The sequence below is a fragment of the Schistocerca nitens genome, chromosome 2 (assembly GCF_023898315.1).
Source record: "Schistocerca nitens isolate TAMUIC-IGC-003100 chromosome 2, iqSchNite1.1, whole genome shotgun sequence".
Taxonomy (NCBI): domain Eukaryota; kingdom Metazoa; phylum Arthropoda; class Insecta; order Orthoptera; family Acrididae; genus Schistocerca; species Schistocerca nitens.
Genome location: NC_064615.1, coordinates 653,250,070 through 653,271,619, shown reverse-complemented (window position 1 = coordinate 653,271,619; position 21,550 = coordinate 653,250,070). Strand labels below are relative to the sequence as shown.

Here is a 21,550-nt window from a genome sequence, read left to right as displayed (position 1 = left end):
GGTTAGAGATTCTGGCGTCCGCTGAGGACCTAGATCTCGCCAGACACTCAGACACAATGGCTATAGACTGCTCAGGCAATAAGTCAGTGGCAGCAGGTGACCCTGAGGCATAAACTATCTCATTGAATGTTCCATGCCTTCCCAGTCTCACGATGATGTCATCCTCCGGTGAAATTGCAGTGATTTTTTCCACCGCCTGGCTGAGTTACAGCAACTGTTAAGCTTAACACCTGCTATCTGCATTGCCCTCCAGGAAACCTGGTTCCCGGCAGTGCGGACCCCTGCCCTCCATGGCTATAAGGGATATTACAGGAACCGTAGCGACTATAATCGAGGGTCAGGTGGAGTTTGCGTTTATGTCCTAAACTCAGTCTGTAGTGACACCGTGCCCCTTCAAACCCCTATTGAAGCTGTGGCTGTCAGAATAAGGACGATGCAGGAATAACTGTCTGCAAGTATATCTTCCTCCAGATGGCGCAGTACCCCTGAATGTATTAGCTGCACTAATTGATGAACTCCCTAAACCTTTCATACTTTTGGGAGATTTTAACGCCCGTAACCCCTTGTGGGGTGGCACCGTGCTTACTGGCCGAGCCAGAGATGTCAAAACTTTACTGTCTCAGTTCGACCTCTGCCTCTTAAATACTGGGGCCACCACACATTTCAGTGTGGCTCATGGTAGTTACTTGGACATTGATTTATCAGTTTGCAGCCCAGGACTTTTCCCACCTATCCACTGGAGAGCACATGACAACCTGTGTGGTAGTGACCACTTCCCCATCTTCCTGTCACTGCCCTGGCGTCAGGCTCATGGACGCCTGCCCAGATGGGCTTTAAACAAGGCGGACTGGGCAACTTTCACCTCTGCTGTCACCATAGAATCTCCCCCACATGCTGCCATCAATGTGATGGTTGAGCAAGAAGTGTCTACAACAATTGTTTCTGCGACAGAAAACACAATCTCTCTCTCTCTTTTGGGTGCCCCCAGCGTAAGGCAGTCACTTGGTGGTCGCCAGAAGTTGTTGAAGCAATTAAGGAGCGTCGGCAAGCTCTGCAGCGGCATAAGCGGCACCCTTCCCTGGAGCACCTCATAGCCTTTAAATGACTCCGTGCCTGTGTTCGCCATCTTATCAAACAACGGAAGCAGGAGTGTTGGGAGAGATACGTCTCAACCATTGGGTGCCATATGTCACCTTACCAAGTCTGGGCAAAGATCACGCGTCTTTTCGGGTACCAGACCCAACAGGTGTTCCCGATTGCCGAGCATTTTGCTCGTGCCTCTGCATCAGAGAATTATCCTCCAGCCTTTCGCACTCTCAAACAGCGACTGGAAGTGGAAGTCCTCTCATTCACTATACGCCACAGTGAATCCTATAACACCCTATTTACAGAGTGGGAGTTCCTCAGTGCCCTTGCACATTGCCCCGACACAGTTCCTGGGCCAGATCTGATCCACAGCCAGATGATTAGACATCTCTCATCTGACTACAAGCGACATATCCACGTCGTCTTGAACCGGATCTGGTGCGATGGCGTTTTTCCATCACAATGGCAGGAGAGCACCATCATTCCAGTGCTCAAACCCGGTAAAAATCCGCTTGATGTGGATAGCTATCGGCCCATCAGCCTCACCAATGTTAATTGTAAGCTGCTGGAACATATGGTGTGTCGGCAGTTGGGTTGGGTCCTGGAGTCACATGGTCTACTGGCTCCATGTCAGGGCGGCTTTTTCCAGGGTCGCTCTACCACTGATAATCTTGTGTCCCTCAAGTCTGCCATCCGAACAGCCTTTTCCAGACGCTAACACCTGGTTGCCGTCTTTCTTGACTTACATAAAGCATACATCACGACCTGGCAATGTCATATCCTCGCCAAATTGTATCAGCGGGGTCTCGGGGGCCCGCTCCCGATTTTTATCCAAACCTTCCTGTTGCTCCGTACTGTTTGTGTCCAAATTGGTGCCTCCCGTAGTTCCATCCATATCCAGGAGAATGTATTCCCACAGGGCTCTGTATTGAGTGTGTCTATTTTTAGTGGCCATTAACAGTATAGCAGCAGCTGTCGGGCCCTCCATCTCACCTTCTCTGTGTGCAGACGACTTCTGCATTTCATACTGCTGCTCTAGTACTATTGTTGCTGAGCATCACCTACAGGGAGCCATCCACAAGGTGCAGTCATGGGCTCTAACCCATGGCTTCCAGTTTTTCGCCATGAAGACGTGTGTCATGAATTTCTGTCGACATCGTACCATTCATCTGGAACCTTAATGACGATCCACTCACTGTAGTGGAGACATATCGATTATTAGATCTGGTTTTCGACACTCATTTGACTTGGCTTCCTCGTCTTGGTCAGTTTAAACGGAAGTGTTTGCAGCACCTCAGTGCCCTCCGCTGCCTGAGCAACACCAACTGGGGTGCAGATCGCTCCACGCTGCTGCAGCTCTACGGAGCCCTTGTTCAATCCCGCCTTGAGTATGGGAGTGTGATTTATGGTTCGGCGGTGCCCTCAGCGTTGTGTTTGCTTTTAGGACGAGTCTGATGACAAGCATACTGGTGGAGGCTGGAGTCCCTCCATTGAAGATCAGACTTGCACAACTGCTCGCCAGTTACGTTGCACACATTCATAGCTCTCCTGAACATCCTAATTACCGTCGTCTTTTCCCAAACACGCCGATTCACCTCCTGCATAGGCGGCCCAGGTCAGGGCTAATGATTGCAGTTCGCATGTGATCGCTTCTGTCTGAACTGGAGTCCTTCCCTTCACCACCTCTCCTTGAGGTCCATTCACATACACCTCCGAGGTGTAGCTGTAGGCCAAAGCTTTGCCTGGACCTTTCCCGTGGCGCTAAGGACTCTGTTAACCCTGCGGCTCTCCACTGTCACTTCCTCTCGATTCTTGGAGTGTTCAGGGGCTCTGAAGTGGTTTACACTGACAGCTCGACGGCTGATGGTAATGTTGGCTTCGCCTTTGTCCACAGAGGCCGTATTGAACAGCATTCCTTGCCCGATGGCTGCATTGTATTCACTGCAGACTGGTGGCTATATCTCGCGCACTTCAGTATATTCGTTCATGCCCCAAGGAATCGTTTCTTCTGTGTACTGACTCCTTGAGCAGCCTACAATGCTACCCCTGCCATCCTTTGGTGGCGTCCGTCCTGTAGTCCATCTATGACCTGGACCGGTCCCGTCATTCAGTGGTGTTTGTGTGGACCCCAGGACACATCGGCATCCCAGGCAACGAACTTGCCAACAGGCTGGCCCCGCTTCTGGAGATGGACATCTCTGAACTTAACCTGCATTCTGACTTACGCCACAGGGTCTTTCAGCTTTGGGAGACAGAATGGCATAACAGTATGCACAACAAACTGCTTGTCATTAAGGAGACTTCGAATGTGTGGAAGTCTTCCTTGCAGGCTTCTCGCAGGGAATCAGTTGCCCTCTACCGGCTCCGCATTGGCCACGCCTGGGCGACCCACGGTTACCTCTTGCACCGTGAAGATCCGCCTCAGTGTCGGTGCAGCGCCCAGTTGACAGTGGCTCATATTTTTGTGCACTGTCCCACTTTGACTGCCAAGCGACGATATCTTGGGTTACTGGATTCACTGCCGCTCATTTTATATGACAACACTTTATTGGCTGATTTAGTTTTGTTTTATTCGTGAGGGTGGGTTTTATTGTTTGATCTAAGTTTTAGCCCATGTCCTTTGTCCCCACCCTAAAAGCACTAGGGTGGAGGTTTTGATGTGTAGCAGAGTGGCTGGCTTTTCCTTTTTATTGTCATGGTCAGCCAGCCATTGTAATCTGCTTTCTTGTTTTACTGTCTTCTGTTTCTAGCATCTCTGTTGTTTTCTTGTCCTCTTTTGTTCCTTTTAGTGTTCGTTGCCTTTCCTTTGTTCTTGTGGTTTTTCCTTTCTTTCCCTTTTGTATTATATGTCTCACCTGTTTTATTCTCACACTTTTGGCATTGTTTTATTAGAAACACAGGACCGATGACTTCTTAGTTTGCTCTCTTCTCCCCTCTTTTAAACCAACCAATCAAGTATATTTTACAAATTGCTTGATAATTATTTTTCTTCTATTGGAAGAGAATACAGCAACTCCAGGTGCTAATGTCACATCTTTGTGAAAAAGTATATAAAATTTGAATGAAAACCAACCATCATTAATCAAATTTTAAACCGCCTTATGCCTCATAATGCACAAAACTTGTAATTCTCTCCCGATGAATTTTGTACCTACCACTTACCATAGAAAGCATCACATAGTTTTGTCAGTAATGACAGTAGGTAAAATGTCCAATAGATGATCTTTTTATGTGCAGATTCTCACTGATGTTACAAGCTCAGTCAGTTCGAGATCTAGAGAATGTGTTGAAGTTTGCCATGTTCATAAAAGCCTGCCCAAAGATATCAGCACAAACTGGCCATCTGATAACAAATAAGCCAAACACCACCATAAAATCACAAACTCTGCCATGACAGTGCCACCTCTACGTTTAATAATATCATGACAGTGTGGTACATATGGTGATTATTATTATTATTTTTTTTTTTTTAATTCCCATTATCTGTAAACTGCACCTATTGATGCAGGTAACCTCCACAATATGACTTTTAAGAGAATCAGTGGTCTGTCAGCTGTTTAGCAGATGTCTAAAAGTGCTTTGCAAATTATTTTTGTTTCGTTATATATTGTGTTGAGTTCTGACATAAGCTGTGCTGCAGTTGGCTTTGTTTTATTCAATCTTCAGTTTTTAGTCCATCTGAACATTGAGTACTAATTTTCATGGGGATTGTGTGCCATCATCATCTTGACCAGTGTTGGTTTTTATAATGAAAGCACATTAACAGACTTGCTTGAGCTAACACCACTTCAATAATCAATATGTGTGTTAAAAGTCAGTAAGTTTTTCTTTCTGCTTCACCTGCATGTGGCTTGTTGCAGGGAATGAGTACATAACACTGTGCCTTTCACATTGGTAACTGTCTTCCTTCACTGCAGTAATGAACAACAGTCACGACAAAGAAATGATGCCTGTTCCTTTCCGACAAAGAGTGTCCTCTGGAAAGGTATTCCCTTTGTTTTGATGACAGTATTCAGCTCATTCCATCATGAAAACTATCATATGATTATGAAAGGATTAAAGGAAAACATTATTTCTCTATTATAAGCCCTCTCTCTCTCTCTCTCTCTCTCTCTCTCTCTCTCTCTCTCTCTCTCTCTTTTGCTCTTTTGTGTGTGTGTGTGTGTGTGTGTGTGTGTGTGTGTGTGTGTGTGTCAAATCTGAATGAAATTTGCTGAGAAACAGTAACTAACATACTTTTTGATTACCTATCTGCTGCTTGCAGTTCCATTGTCTAGTAAATGAAAGTCTTTTGTGCTTTTAATTAAGGTAGGAAACTCAGATGTTTGCTTTATTGCAAAAAAAGATTAGAAACAGTATTTTTGATGGAGAAAGAATCTCTGGCAGAATATCAAGCTTTAGATGTCAGCAAAACATATTTCACAGAAATATTCAAAGTCTGATCACCAATGTGCTACCATTTCCATGAGGATATAGAAGGCCTTTCGAGAGATGTACAGAAACTGATAAATGGCAGCAATTTATACAACAAAAAATAAAATTCTTCAATGGGAAGCTTTGACTCCAGTACAAGCACTGTTGATTGTCATAATTAGTGGAATTAGCTGAAAGAAACAACAACATTGACCATAAATCATTCTTCCAGAAAAAATGAAGTGCAAAATTGAACTGACAAGGAAGAAATAAAATTAAAACTAAAATTGCGTATAATTTATCTGATGATAAAGGTTGCACACAGTGTGACTGTCTTAAATCACTTTGGAATTGTGACTGATTATAGCCTCGTAAGATCCTGAGTAAAAATAGGTACAAAGTTAGAAAGATACAGCCTCGTCCTGCAAGAAGTCAGAATTGCGGAGTAAGGGTAAGAGGTACACCAAATCAGACTGCACAGCAGGGCTAACATCTTAGAAAAATTTGATATAAATGTATATACAAAAGGAACCGTTATTTAACAAAGATTATCTCAGAATAGGGAGCTGTACCAGATTAAATTAAGCAAAAAGAATGGCATTGTAGAACATGTAGATTATGCAGCCATAGACAAAAGAAACAAGTATTTATCAAGGTACTTAGGCTAACAGCAAGTGATGTTGCAGATGTGAATCAAGCATAAGAAAAGAAAATTTCAAATGGATTGATGGCACCATTAAAGAGAAGACATGAGTTTCAAGTGAATTGTAATAGAAACATAATCAAACATGCTGAATTAAATGAAATTATATAAATTTGTTTGAGAGGCTGTGAAGAGAAACAGGGAAAATTGGCTACAACAGTTTGTCTTTGCTAAAAGCCATAAACTATTCAGAACAATAAAATTATGAAGAAAACAAAACTAACATTTATTAGGTAGATGAGGTGGCATGTGACAATAACTAACAACACAGAGAAAATTTTACAGGCATACCATGACTTCTTTTCATGTTTGTATGGTTCAGGAAATATATCAAAACCACAGGTACATAATAATGAGATTCCAGAAGTAATTGCAGATTAGGTGTATAAAGCCAGTGGATGTAGGAAGAGAGGAAAGGCACCTGAGGGCATTAGTATTTTGTTAGTAATGGTGTGAGATTGAGCAAAAGTTATATGTAAGAAACTTGCAAAATTATTTATTCTTTGCAAGAACTGGGAAAAACAATATTATTATCCTATCATTCTCCAAATATCACAAACCATATAGAAAAGGCATTAGTTTGGATATAGTATATGGACCAATTGCAAGCTGTGAACGAATTTACAGAGTAGAACAATGAGTCTTGTATTCATAAATTTTCAACAAAATGTGTACTTTCAGCCATTGTGAAACAAGGTACTGATTCAACTACATTAGCATATTGAAGAACATTCACTGTTAATCCAAATTATCATGATCACTGTCCACCACATGACTAAATACTGCCTGGTAGTGTTGAAACACATGACGCGATACGGAAAGTATATAAGTGGAGAAGAGACAAGGGGGGAATCATTCTAGCAACAGTATGGGGTCACAAATGGGGAAATCCACTGACGTAAGTGGTTTTGATAGGAGGGAGATTATTATGGCTGATGCCTGTGAATGACCATCTCAGAAAGGATGAAGCTGGTAGACTGTTAATGTGCTGTTGCCGTCAGCACGTGTGAAAAGTTGTTGAAGGACTGAGAAATCACAAGTAAACAACAAGGTGTTGGACATCCATGTCTCATCAATGAATGCAGAGTTGGAGGCTTATCCACTATGTAACGCAGGCTAGGTGGCAGATCTGATGTCAGAGTACAACCTGGTGCAGGCACAAGTGTTTTGGAAAACACCATACAAAGCACATTGCTGAATGAGGAGCTGCACTGCACATGACCCTGTGTCCCTGTGTTGACCCAACATCTGTTACAATTATAGTGAGTACGAGACCATTGAGATTGGATCAGAATCAATGGAAAAATGTCTCCTGGAAAGATGAATGACATTTCTTGTTAGACCAGGTCAGTGGTTCTTTCTGGTTACCCTGTCATACAAGTGAATGGCTGCTTAAAATATGTACTGTGTCGTAGATGCAAGCCTGTGGGGACAGTGTTATGCCATGGGGGTCATTCAAGACATTCACCTGGTTTTCCATGGGACCTCTGGTAATAACCAAAGGCACCATGACATCTGTGAATACATGTGTGTTATTGCGAACCACCTACAGCCCTTCATGCTTTGTCTTCCTCAATTGCGATGGCATCTGGCATCTTCCTGCAGGACAACTGTCTATGTCACAAGGCCATAATCACGCTACAGTGGTTTGAGGATTATGATGATGATTTTACATTGGTGTTTTGGCTACCAAATTCACCTGATCTGAACCAGAGGAAACACTTCTGGGACGTTATTGGCCACAAGGTCTGTGCTGATGAACCACAAGCCTGTAATTTACAGGAATTGTGTGACCTTTGTGTAGACATCTGGTGCCACATATCTACCTAAGAAGGATTTGTCAAATTCACACCACACAGAATTGATGCCACTGCGTTCCTAAGGTGGACGGACAGTCATGCTATTAAGAATTTGGTCATAATGTTTTGGCTCGTCAATGTGTGTGTGTGTGTGTGTGTGTGTGTGTGTGTGTGTGTGTCAGTGTCAGTCAGTGCTACAGCTTCCATTAGATTTCATCACGACAGAGAGAATTCAAAATTGGAAGAGAAATCAGGCAAGGAGATTCTGTATTACCAAAATGGATAAAGTTAATTTAATTATATAAACCACCTTTATTTTGCTGATTATGGGGAATGATTTGCTTGTAGTCCAGATAACCATAAACAAGTAACAAGATCTGAATAGGGCAAGTTTGAAAGTAATCCTGTAATTCAATTACAGTAAGATCAAGACACACATAAACAACATACTGAAAAGAAAGTTTTTCTGTTTAGAGCATATGAAAATAACAATATACTGTCAAGTAAAAATGATTTGGAGGCATTTTGTTAGCTAAAAAGGGTGTTTCAAAATGACGCTTCCAGAGTATGGAAAGGAATGCTTACAATCAGTACCATTTTTGACTTGCAACAGTAAGACATGGGCTCTTAAGGCAAAAATAATTCAAAAACTGTGGACTAGCAGTAGAATTGGGAATTACTATCAGAAACAAGAAAACAAACAAGTGGACTAAGGAAGGGACTGGAATGTAAGGCAGAAGCACTACTGTAAAGAAAATAAACTAAGTAGTGCAGGATATGTAGAAACACGCATGGATGGTAGATGGACCAGTGAAGTTCTTTGCTGTATTGGGTCAGTTAAGAAAAGTCGGAGTTAATGGCCTAATGGATGATGAGTAAATGAGATTAAAAGAAACCTGCTAGAGCTTTATGGATGTGCATGGGAAATTTTGGAGGTGATCTTTGGCCACCAGTGAGTATCTAATGGCTGATGATAATTGCAGTACAGAAACCAGTAAATGGAGACAGATTATGAACTGGAAATACATTCATACTGCACAGGCAAGGATACTGTTTAGGACATATATCTGTGCTGTAGTTCCTTTCCTGTGTCATTCAAGGATGTTACATAAGAAAGTAACTATACACTTCTGTATGCTCCCTAAGCTATTTAATAATTTTTTCAGGCACAGTATATTATGGCACAGAGTAATATATTCGTTCCATCCATCATGAAGACCGATTCATGATATTTCAAGAGTGCTTATCATAACCACAAGATGCAGTTTCTTGTAAGAGTCTCATATTAGAGTTGATTGAGAATTTCCAGAATGTTGTCAGGTCCACAAATAAAGCTGTCAAAAATTCTGTAAATTTCCTTTGTATGTGATTAATCTCACTCAAATATTTATTCCTGCAGCTAATCATATCATGCATTAATTCTATTTACCTGGGGCTATACTGTATTATCTGAATAAAATTTAGAGTTTTTTATGTATATATTTCTGTTTGTTGTTTGATGACCATACTTATATAGATCAGAATTTGCTTTATTAGATTCAGGGAACCTACAGGAAACCAAAATTTGGATGACATAATTGCAAATTGAACATTGCTCTTCCTGAATGAGTGTCAGTGCCTTAACTATTAAGCTAACTCACTATGTATTTTGTTTTCATATAGTGATAATTATGTATGGTCAACACATTTCTGAAGGGAATAAATAACTTAGGCATAACAAATTACATGCACATTTGCATTGTAGCTACAGTGCAACTTTCAACAGACATGCACGTACCACCTCTCCCCAACACTTCATCCTTTATTAAAATCACTTTACCAAGTTACTGTATACTCAGTTGTAGCTGGAACAGATGAAACAGAAAAATGAGTGCAGAAACACACACACTCGCAATTAAAATTGTGTATCTATTATCTTTTCATGAATATACTCTCTCTCTCTCTCTGCCAGATACTTAAGTATAATTTGCATATTATCAATGTAGATACTCAGAAAATTTCAGAAGGCATTAGCATAACTATGAACCAATGTATGCTCAAAAGAGACTCAAGTAAAAATGTTTCCGACTTGGTTCTGAATTTCCTTTCCCATCCTAAACTGTGGATGTCTGTGGCAATGCATTATAAAGTATAACTCAAACATGGTCCACGTCTTTAGTTATGGATTCATTTTACTTAATCTGTATGGAAAGCCTTTTAGTTTCGTGTATTGTTTCTGTGATAATCAAAAATAGTTGACAAACCTCCAACATGATGAGCTCAAGCCACCAGCACAAAGAAAGTTGTAGATAGCATTTTGAATGGGTGTTTGCAGTGTGCTGTGGAAGACTACATTACATAATTGGAATAGTCCTTTTTCAGACTTTTAAGTCATTGTTTTCAGTAACCATTTCATTGTAGAGTATTTCATTCTATGCTACACAGAAACCACCTACTTCATCTCTGAATCAAAATAGTAAAATTTCATTGAAAATGTACAATGATATGCAACAGTTACATGGATCTTTAGTGTGACGAGTATTTCGTGATTACTTTGCAGGTTAAATGGAAAACACTGACAGTATAGGTGAACGGTTAACAGATGGAGAAGATAGTGACTCTGAAGTGGATGACTCGAATAACATGATGGAAGACAGCTCTTCAGATGAAATGAACTCAGAACACAGGAAGACAGTAAGTTTTGGTTATTAGGAATATTCAGCAAATTTAGATCTCACTTTATATTATACTGATTTTTAAAAGTTTTAGTTATTTAGGATAAGGATGCTGCTGGAGGACAGATGTTTTCATGCATTGTTACAACAACAAATGTTTCATGAACAACTTTTGAACAGGGGTGTTTCAATTGCAAACCTTCATTATGTTTTAGGCAGCTCGTTATTACATATAGAAGTAAAGTAATTTTATTATTGTTATGATAATAATAATATCAATAACATAAATAAATAAAGTCACATACCACAAATGTTTATTAATCAGATTAAAGAATGGAAAGTTGAGGTTGTAATATCAACAGTTATGAAAGGGATAGATTGCTGTTAACCATAAAGGTGACATATTGAGTTGCAGACAGAAACAGCCAAAATATTGTTACACACTGAGCTTTCAGCCAAATCCTTGTTCAGAAAGGAAAGGAAAACACACACACACACCTTTGCACAAGCAGGCACACCTCACACACACAGCTGCTATATCCAGCCGCTCTGGCCAGACTGCAACTGTTGTATTGAATGAAAGCAGCAATCTAGAGAGGAGCAAAGGAGAAGGAGAATAGCAGGGCATGAGTAGAGGGAAAAGAGCCACCGCTGTCTCGTGGAGTGTGCAGGGACTACACGGTGGCAGGAAAAGGCAAACCAGGAACACCGTTGGGAGGCTATGGGGGAGAAACAATGAGTGGAAAGGAGAGGAGCAGATAGGGGCAAAGACTGGTGGTTGAGTTGGCAGAGAGCAGCTCATTGTGAGGGTGAGGGGATATGAATTGGGAGGAGTTGATAGCACAGACAGTGTGGAAACCATAGGATGGAAGGTGCATGGAAAGTACTTTATCATAGGATGATACTGGGATAATTTCGGGAGCAGAGAACGTGTTGTAAGGGTAACTCCCATCCGCACAGTTCAGAAAAGCTGGTGGTGGACGAGAGAAGCCAGATGGCCTGGGTTGTGAAGCATTTATAGCAAGCATGTTACATTCAGCTGCATGTTATGCCACAGGGTGGTCCACTTTGCTCTTGGTCACAGTTCGGTGGAGCCATTTGTCCTGGTGGACAGTCGGTTAGCAGTCATCCAATATTAATATAAAAAAAAACAGCAACAGTATCTGCATTTTGACAACTGCCATCCCTTTGATCAGTGCTTCCCAATTAACGTCCCTCACCCACAGTGTGCCACACTCTGCTCCTCTTGTTTTCTGTCCCATTTCCCCTTCCCCCACAGCCTCCCAACACTCAACTGGCAGTCTTGTCCTGCCACATTTTAGTCCCTGCATGCCCGCCCCCCCCCCCCCCCAACTGCACTGTACTATCCCCCCTCCTCCTCTGCCCCATTCCAGAGTGCTGCTTTCATTCAACACAGTAGCTGTAGTCTGGCTGGAGATAGCGATCATGTGTATGTGAGGTGTGCCTAAGTGTGTGTGTGTGTGTGTGTGTGTGTGTGTGTGTGTGTGTGTGTGGAGGGGGGGGGGTGTTGGTTTTCCTTTCTGTTCTGAAGAAGGCTTTGACGGAAAGCTCCGTGTGTAACAGTCTTTTCGTTGTGCCTGTCTGGAACTCAACGTTTCATCCTTACGGTGAGTAGCAATCTGTCTTACTAATCAGATTACACTAGTCAACAAATTTAAACTTTTTTTCTGCATCTGCTTTGTAAATGGGTGGATTTACCTAATTTTGGGACAATGAATACACTGGTAAATTCAGTTTTTCTCTATGATGTCACATTTCCTAAATACACAGCAGAATAGAAAAAGGTAATAGCAAAAATTGACACAATTAAGTCAAACAAAAATACACATTCAGAACATTTGAAATCAATACTATGTTGTGTGTTTATATGAGCATGAGCATGATGCCAATAAGAGGTCCAAATTAGTTCAGAAGATATTTTCACCTATAATCATCTTTTATTTTTGAAAAATGCAACAACGGAGCTCTTCTTTTGTTTGCCATTTCATCATCTCCCTAACAAGACCCCAGCAGTTGTCACTGACCATCTAAGGGTCCCAATGGCCTTGGTAACAGTGTTCCATGGTAAGAATGTCTTGGTGAAAGCGTTCACCATGCTCATCGCTTACGGCTCCCAAATTTTCTGGAAGAAACCAAGGCGAGAATGTAAAAAGTGAATTTTAAGCGACATTCTACACCCCATGTTCTTATAGTTGTCCAACAGATCATTCACAATGGTGACATAGTTTTGGTCTTTTCTGTTACCCAAAAAGCCATTCACAATCTCTTTAAAAGAAGACCAAGCAGCTAATTGGATATCTGCAAGTTTGTTATCAAAGGTTGGATCTTTCAGAAATTTTCTTATTTGTCGTCCAACAAATATAACCTCTTTCGGCGTTGCCTTACTTAATTTGGGAAACTTTTCTTTTAAGTGATTTAAGGCCTCACCTTCTTTATCCAGAGATTTTACAAAGTTCTTGATAAGGCCCAACTTGATATGAGGGGGAGGCAAAATGATTTTATCAGGCTCAACCAATGGGGTATTGGTCACATTTACGTTTCCAGGAACATATGACTTTTGTATAGGCCATTCCTTGACTGTATAGTGGTTCTTGGTGTCACAGCTGTCGCAAAGGCACAAAAGGCAGCAGTATTTCATGTATCCAGCCTGTAAACCTGTAAGGAATGCAACAACTTTTAAATCACAGCAGATCTGCCATTCATGATCCTTATATTTGGTTGCTTCTAGCAGCAAAGCCAAGGTTTCATAAGTTTCTTTCATATCTACTGTGTAAGCCAAAAGTACCGATGGAAATGCATTGCCAGTAGTGCTGCTTTCAAGCTCGGTTTACTGGAGTCAATAAATACTCATCACTCCTGTTCAGGATGTATACGACCCGAGACAACCGGGAGATGCGGGAAAAACCTGGGAATTTTTTCATCTGGGAGTTTTCTGTTAAACTTTTGTAATTTTGACTGGTAAGAACCGATGCTCTAACAAATATATTACTGTATCCCACTACTGCAGAATAATACTTCAACAATAAAACATAAAACGAGAGAGAAAAATGAGAATAAATTAAATTGCAAATGAAATGCGCCGTATACGATGACGACACACAGTGCTCATGCAAGCATCTGCCAACAGCAAAATGTGTGAAAGGCTTTAGGGAGACCATGCAGTGCTTCATAACAACAAATTGCCTCCAATGAGTGTGAAGTCACAACTGTTTACATTAGATTCGTTTTAGCAGTTACAAGTGGGCTCACGCGCACGCGCAGTTGAGTCGCGTTTGAGTGGTAGATTCTTCCACTTCTGGCTACAGGAATGTGGCTGTTGGCTTTGCAAGCAGTCACGGCAAGCAGCTAGATGCTACCGGGAAAAGGGGGCGCCAAATTCATATTCTTGAGGGAAAAAAACTTGTTTCACAAAGTGCCTAGCATCCAGCACACGTTGGTCTGTTTGATCGTTCATATTATTTTGAAATCCATCCCTGTTGGTTTTTGAACACATTTTAAGTTGATTTCTGAATGAATCATAAGTTGATTTTTGAATGCATGCATAGTGTACATGATGTCTCTGTTAGGAGAATCCTCGTCGCATCTAGAAATAAACTTTCCGCGGACAAAAGGGGACGGGACTAAATGAGCTAAGCGGAGTAAAGCTGAACAGATGAATGCCAATCGCTGTCTGATTATGCGGTTGATTGGGCGTGCGAATGATCAGTGTTGTTATAATTACTAGCGAAATCCATAGATTCAGACTACCAGAATGGAAACAAACAACTAACAGGAATAACAGGTGAGAAGATTACATATTATCTTCTTGGTGTATCCAAGAACACGAAATTTTAGGCCAGATCGCTACACTAGTAAGGACCCGTAGTTGTACAGTCCCCGGCGACCAGCCGCTTAAGTTTTATTCTGGAAGTAATGCGGAAAACGTGTTATGAAAATGTAATAACGCCTAACTGGAGAATAATTACGGGATAACTAAACCTGTGATTCGGGCAGGGTTAGTGAAGTTAATCGGTGAACAAATTTTAACAATGGCAGGAATAGCTACAGCATTGGTGATGACAAGATTGTTTGTTAGAATGAGGAAGGTGAAGAAATGGGGACATCACACAAATTATGGAGAGTAAGACGATTCCAAATTTATGTAAAAATTTCAGAATACTACTTTCCGATCTCATGCTTGAGAAACTGGTTTGTATGAATGAAATGTGAAACTATTTCGTAACATAAAGCTTTTTGCTTGTAGTAGGCCTTATAGGCATATGATATTGGTACTTTGTGAATTATATTCTGCCTTGTTATAAAAATGACCATTTGGGCCAAAACAGTCTCGTTTATTTGGTGTGTGTTACAAAATTGCTGCAATATTAGAAAGGCCTATTTTGTTTTATCTAGAAGACAGTGACAAAATAGACGTAATCAGATCGAGAAACTGCACCAGTCTTGGGTATTATTTGTATTAACAGCTTTTTCAGTATTAGATAACGACATTTTGATTTTTCATGTAGCAAAACTTTTGACGTTGGCGAACTTTGGCGAGGTAATAGATTATTTTGCAGAAAGGAAAGCATGCCATGTAAAGTTGTAGCAAGATTAGAGAGAAAAAAATGCTAGGAGCTAAGTATTGAAGAAATGTGCTCTTTCTTGCTTGTCTCTAGTCTTCATTGGTTTTATGTATCCTTTATTTAATTTTATGTCACACAAAACAGCAAGTTATAAGCTAATAGGCAATAAAGAGTGCAAATTTTCTGAAGAGTTCTTGTTCTCCCGATTACAAAAAATCCCATCTGCTATTAATAGCGAGATTTTTTTTTTTTTTAAAGAGGAGCAGGCTGTCAAACCAGCCAACAAGGAGCAGGAGAGGCACCACAGGACATTTCAATTTCCACTGTCCTGAATGTAGTTTGATGGCATCCACGTTTCAAGTCCACAGAGCAAAATACGGTGACTTGCGGTAGAAGAATGCTGTATGAAGAGGCGTGGCACTACACTTCGGCACGCTTAAGACCAAATAACATGTCTTACATTTCTTCAAACACATATGTTTTATGTTTTAGACTTTTCAGAAAGATGTGTGCTACAAGATGAATATATTTTTGAAAATTCGATTTTTTAGTATTGACCCAGTTAGCAAATATTGTAGATCTGGGGCTGATGCGCAGAGTAGTCTGAGTTATAGTGGGTAGTCTCCATGTGACCCGTGTTTACATTTAGTGATTTTGCTGTTTCCCTTTCGTTTACTTTCACATCAAATGAAAACAAAAATAATGTCTGTAGCCGGGAGCTACCAAGTGAATTAAAATATATTCACATAATTACAGAAGGCTAAAATATGTTATTAGTTTCAGGTTTTATTTTATTTCCACTTTTCGGACAGTCAAGCATTAATCGCCTTGTAGAACAATGAAGTTATTTTTGTCTGTTCGCTAAAGAAATTTGACTTTCATTAACGTTTTCCACAGAGGCAGTATTTGAAACAAAATGTTTAATTCCGCAATACTGGGTAGTTTCAACTATTCGCTGCATTTCAGGTGCACGTTTTCATCTTCTAGCATGTATGGCACTATGCCATAATAAAGAACCAAACATGATATAATACAGTACTGCTGCTCCAAGAAAATCTACATCTCGAAAACCACACTGAAAAGCTTAATATCAGGTCGAGGTCTACTTCATTGGGAATCTGGACATACGAATGTGCATTTTAAGTATGCACTTCAAATGTGCACATTTTAGTATGGTTAACGAAATTCCAATGCTTTTGGAGTATCTTCTGATGTCTTATTTCTTTTATGACATAATGTATGATCTTTCAATGTTTTACACGTACGTATATACGGGCTTCCTACATCATGGTAGCTGCGCAAGCGCAGTGTCACCTGTTATCTGTACTCTCTGGCAACTGCAGAAACGAACCTGTTTCTAACAAGTCGCGGGAAAATATTGCGAATGGTAGTTTGAAAAGCGTTACTTTCAAAGTATCCTTTTACATAAGTTGAACTATGTGCGAGAATGTACTATGTACAGAGTGTTTGACTCTCATTTAAAAGTCAACTCTTTGATGATGAGCCATTTAGAATAATTTCGAACCCTGAAGATCAGACATTTATGACATTATTAAAAATTTTACTGGCACATTTGTGTGAAATATCTTAAAATGTAACACGCAAAGAAAAGATAAAGATTGTATGCGAAAGCTTAGCTTCTCTTGCAGCTTATTAACCTTAGAGGCCAATATTATGTGTGAAAGCTTTGCTTTTCTTGTAGCCTCACTATGTATATTAATTTAAACTATTAACTTTCCCTGTTTGTGTGTTCGTGCTACTTAACAGTGATGTTGCTTTTGGCTGACTACATCACGTGTCCTATGCTCTGAATATCCGCTGTCATCGGCTGGCGAGATCACATGACATGAGCTATGACTGGCTTACAAAAGTGCATCACAATCTCGATTTCAATGATTCAAAAATTAACATGCAGTGTTTGGTGGAATTCCAATGTATACTTTCAAAATACGAAAATATGCATTGTACTTGTTGGTGCACATCAAAGATATTTCCAAAATGTGTCTTTTTCCTTGAGTTTCGTTTTCTAAAGTGCCGGGAAATTCTACGTCCATGTATAAAACCATAACCATTCAAAGGATTGATAAGTTTTGCAGTTTCGAGGGAAAATAGACTGTCACTTAACACGGAAAAAGTGTGTTTTCACCCAGGAGAAAGTGTATTTTTAACCGGGAAAAATCCGGGAATTTTTTTCCTTGTCTACATGTACTCCTGCTGTGGATTATGTTGTACACCTAGCTGCATCATCAGACCATTGACATCTCTACCTACAGACATTGAATTCTGCTTATCGAAATATTGAGCGAAGGAAGCACCTCTTGATCTGAAATTTTTGTTCCTGGAGCTAGAAGGTTCCGTTGTTGCAGTCTCGACCCCAAGAGTTCAGCTTGCTGTTTCGAAAGTTTAGATCGCGAACCAAATCGTTCCACTCCTTTTGATTAAAGAGCTGAGGTGAAGTGTCATGATATTGGGGGCAGTACTCTTCTATATGTTCAATACTTTCTGATTCACTTGACATAGTATCTGGTTCTGAGGCTTTCAAGTTACAGTCAGGAACAGGCAACCCCTCATCGTGGGCGCAGGCAAATGCACTGAAGATATATTTGGATGGTGAAAAATTTCATTTTGATCACCAACAGGACAATCAAAATTCAATTTATATGCCTCCTTAACCAAATTAGTCACTGGTTTCTTTAGGCTTTTGGAGTGAATTTCCCACACACTAACAAAAGTTGTCAGTATGGTTTAGACAGCAATGAGATTTACTAGTTGCCATTTGTCACAGTGTAAGTTTTAAGCACAAAAAGTTTGCACTATCTTTCATAGGCAACAACTCACTGAGGATCTCATTCACATCACTGGATTACCACACCAACCATTTACTGGTGATTTGTAGATCTTCTAGCTCTCCTCTGCAAATCAAAAACAAGCAATTAAACATCAAAAAGCGAAATAACTGAATACGAAAAATAAAAAACCCTTTAAAAACTCAAAAATAGTGCGTGCTAGAACATTTTGAAAGGTATATTCAGATTCTACACACCAAAATACATACTAGTTGATGTATCGCATCCCAGATGCAAAATGGCTGTTGACTAGTGTTATTAACTTTGGTCATGGATGAGCATCTTCAGACCTGGTCACTGCTGACTGAAATTAATAACCTGATTTACAAATATTAGTGGCCTGTGACTGGATTTATAATGAAATAAATAAATCTTGGATCACTGAAGAACCTTATTGCAACTACGTTGCAACTCATAAATTCATTGGGGCGTGGTCTAAACCATGTGAAATTTATGTATTCCACTGACTTGTAAGTGAACATGTACATGTTGAATAAAAGTGCTTTAGTTGTGACTAATCACGTACACACCAAATCTCATATATATATATATAGATGATGTGAGTTACCATACGAAAGCGCTGGCAGGTCGATAGACACACAAACAAACACAATCATACACATAAAATACTAGCTTTCACAACCAACGGTTGCTTCATCTCTTTCCTGGGGAACTCTGGCAGCCACAGTCTTATATGACTGGACTTTGAACTAGATGTTTTCAGCACTTTCTTCTATTGAACTGTTCAAGTACTAAAACTGGAATAGTTCTTGAATGATGAACATGTTACACTTTAGACATCCATCAGTATGCTGTGTACTAGTTCAGTTTGCCAGGTGGATAACAAACAAGAGAGGTGAAGTTTTTTTCTACAATGGCTACGCAGCTTTAACTCTCCTCTTGTGGGGATTCGGCCCCCCCGCCCCCTTCCGTCTGAGGTCAATTCAAGGCCTACAGATATCTTTCTCTATGGAAACAGGCAGTTGACCAGGTTCCCCATTCCCCTCCATAATTAAAGAAAAGACAGTATTTTGCCTTCAGTCATCCCATCTTCAATTCTTGTAAGTAATTCTAGTCTTTTTAAAAATGCAAGACTTTTATATTACATTTAAGACAGAGGCACCCTTCAGAGTTTAAAAGCTAAAGTAAGCATTAATGTCAAAATATACTGTTTTAGTTGCTGTAAAATTAATGGTTTCAACTTTAATTAATGATGAAATGCATTATTTTCAACTAGAAACACAGGAATAGAATAGGTTTGAATCTAATGGTCTGCAATCTAGTCATCAGTATCATGGATCATTCTACCAGTGCAATAATTGCACACATTACAACATTCTGTGTGAGTGTGCTGAACTAGTCAAATTTTGGTGCTAAGTTACAAAACAAATAAAGAAAATAAATTACAAGTTTATTAATTGAGCTCTCAGGTTAAGGGTGAATTCCAGTCATAGAATGATGATAAGACTTTGCAAATTGAGTTTGTGGTATCCTGTATTTAGGCTATGCTCAGGGTCACTGAGGGCCAGGACTGGGCCTGAGGCAGGATGTGTGATTAGGCCCCATGTGTTCAAAAATGCCAATTTATACTATGACACACGATATTACCAGTGGTATTCAAGCGAACTAACAGTTGTTCATGGTGTGATGTATAGTGTCAGAGTACACAGTCATATACACGTGTATATCGAGCCATTATTAATAGCGCTAAGTTCGGTTGCTTGTTGCATACAGTGTTATCCTGTATTACACAGCCTATGAACATTCGAATAAATTATACAGGCTATGAGATGTCATTGCACTGTGTTTAAAAAGCAGATTCCCCAAACAAATCTGCAAATTGTTCAGGTGCACAGCAGAATGTTTATATACAGTTGTATCAGAATAATTAGGAACACTATGTATCATTAATGCAGTGTGCAATTGCTACTTTTTCTATACAGAGGCCAGCGTCCACTATTCAGATTTTAGATTCTTTGTTTGAGCTGCTGTTCTTGTTGTTATTGTTGTTGTCTTCAGTCCTGAGACTGGTTTGATGCAGCTCTCCATGCTACTCTATCCTGTGCAAGCTTCCTCATCTCCCAGTACTTACTGCAACCTACATCCTTCTGAATCTGCTTAGTGTATTCATCTCTTGGTCTCCCTCTACGCTTTTTACCCTCCACGCTGCCCTCCTATGCTAAATTTGCAATCCCTTGATGCATCACAACATGTCCTACCAACCGGTCCCTTCTTCTTGTCAAGTTGTGCCACAAACTCCTCTTCTCCCCAATTCTATTCAATACCTCCTCATTAGTTATGTGATCTACCCATCTAATCTTCAACATTCTTCTGTAGCACCGCATTTTGAAAGCTTCTATTCTCTTCTTGTCCAAACTATTTATCGTCCATGTTTCACTTCCATACATGGCTACACTCCATACAAATACTTTCAGAAACGACTTCCTGACACTTAAATCTATACTCAACATTAACAAATTTCTCTTCTTCAGAAACGCTTTCCTTGCCATTGCCAGTCTACATTTTATATCCTCTCTACTTTGACCATTATCAGTTATTTTGCTCCCCAAATAGCAAAACTCCTTAACTACTTTAAGTGCCTCATTTCCTAATCTAATTCCCTCAGCATCACCCGAGTTAACTCGACTACATTCCATTATCCTCGTTTTTCTTTTGTTGTTGTTCATCGTATATCCTCCTTTCAAGACACTGTCCATTCCGTTCAACTGCTCTTCCAAGTCCTTTGCTGTCTCTGACAGAATTACAGTGTTATCGGCGAACCTCAAAGTTTTTATTTCTTCTCCATGGATTTTAATACCTACACCAAATTTTTCTTTTGTTTCCTTTACTGCTTGCTCAATATACAGATTGAATAACATCGGGGAGAGGCTACAACTATGTCTCACTCCCTTCCCAACCACTGCTTCCCTTTTGTGCCCCTCGACTCTTATAACTGCCATCTGGTTTCTATACAAATTATAAATAGCCTTTCGCTCCCTGTATTTTACCCCTGCCACCTTTAGAATATGAAAGAGATTATTCCAGTCAACATTGTTAAAAGCTTTCACTAAGTCTACAAGTGCTAGAAACGTAGGTTTGCCTTTCCTTAATCTTTCTCCTAAGATAAGTTGTAAGGTCAGTATTGCCTCACGTGTTCCAACATTTCTACGGAATCCAAACTGATCTTCGCCGAGGTCGGCTTCTACTAGTTTTTCCATTCATCTGTAAAGAATCCGCATTAGTATTTTGCAACTTTGACTTATTAAACTGACAGTTCGGTAATTTTCACATCTGTCAACACCTGCTTTCTTTGAGATTGGAATTATTATATTCTTCTTGAAGTCTGAGGATATTTTGCCTGTCTCATACATCTTGCTCACCAGATGGTAGAGTTTTGTCAGGACTGGCTCTCCCAAGGCTGTCAGTATTTCCAATGGAATGTTGTCTACTCCCGGGGCCTTGTTTC

At 40.1% G+C, this 21,550-nt stretch overlaps 1 protein-coding gene across 3 annotated transcripts in view; it reads left to right on the top strand.

Annotated features, from left to right (window-relative positions):
* LOC126236772 (uncharacterized) overlaps positions 1-21,550 on the top strand; it is a 53,192-nt gene that overhangs the window by 24,959 nt on the left and 6,683 nt on the right. For 2 of the 3 annotated variants that reach the window (XM_049946345.1, XM_049946346.1), the window contains exon 2: positions 10,541-10,674. In XM_049946345.1, coding sequence (XP_049802302.1) covers positions 10,546-10,674 — 129 coding nt within the window. In that variant the 5' untranslated portion in view covers positions 10,541-10,545. Of the gene's footprint in view, positions 1-4,946; positions 5,072-10,540; positions 10,675-21,550 lie in introns of those variants that run through there. The other variant, XM_049946347.1, reaches the window with a different exon arrangement.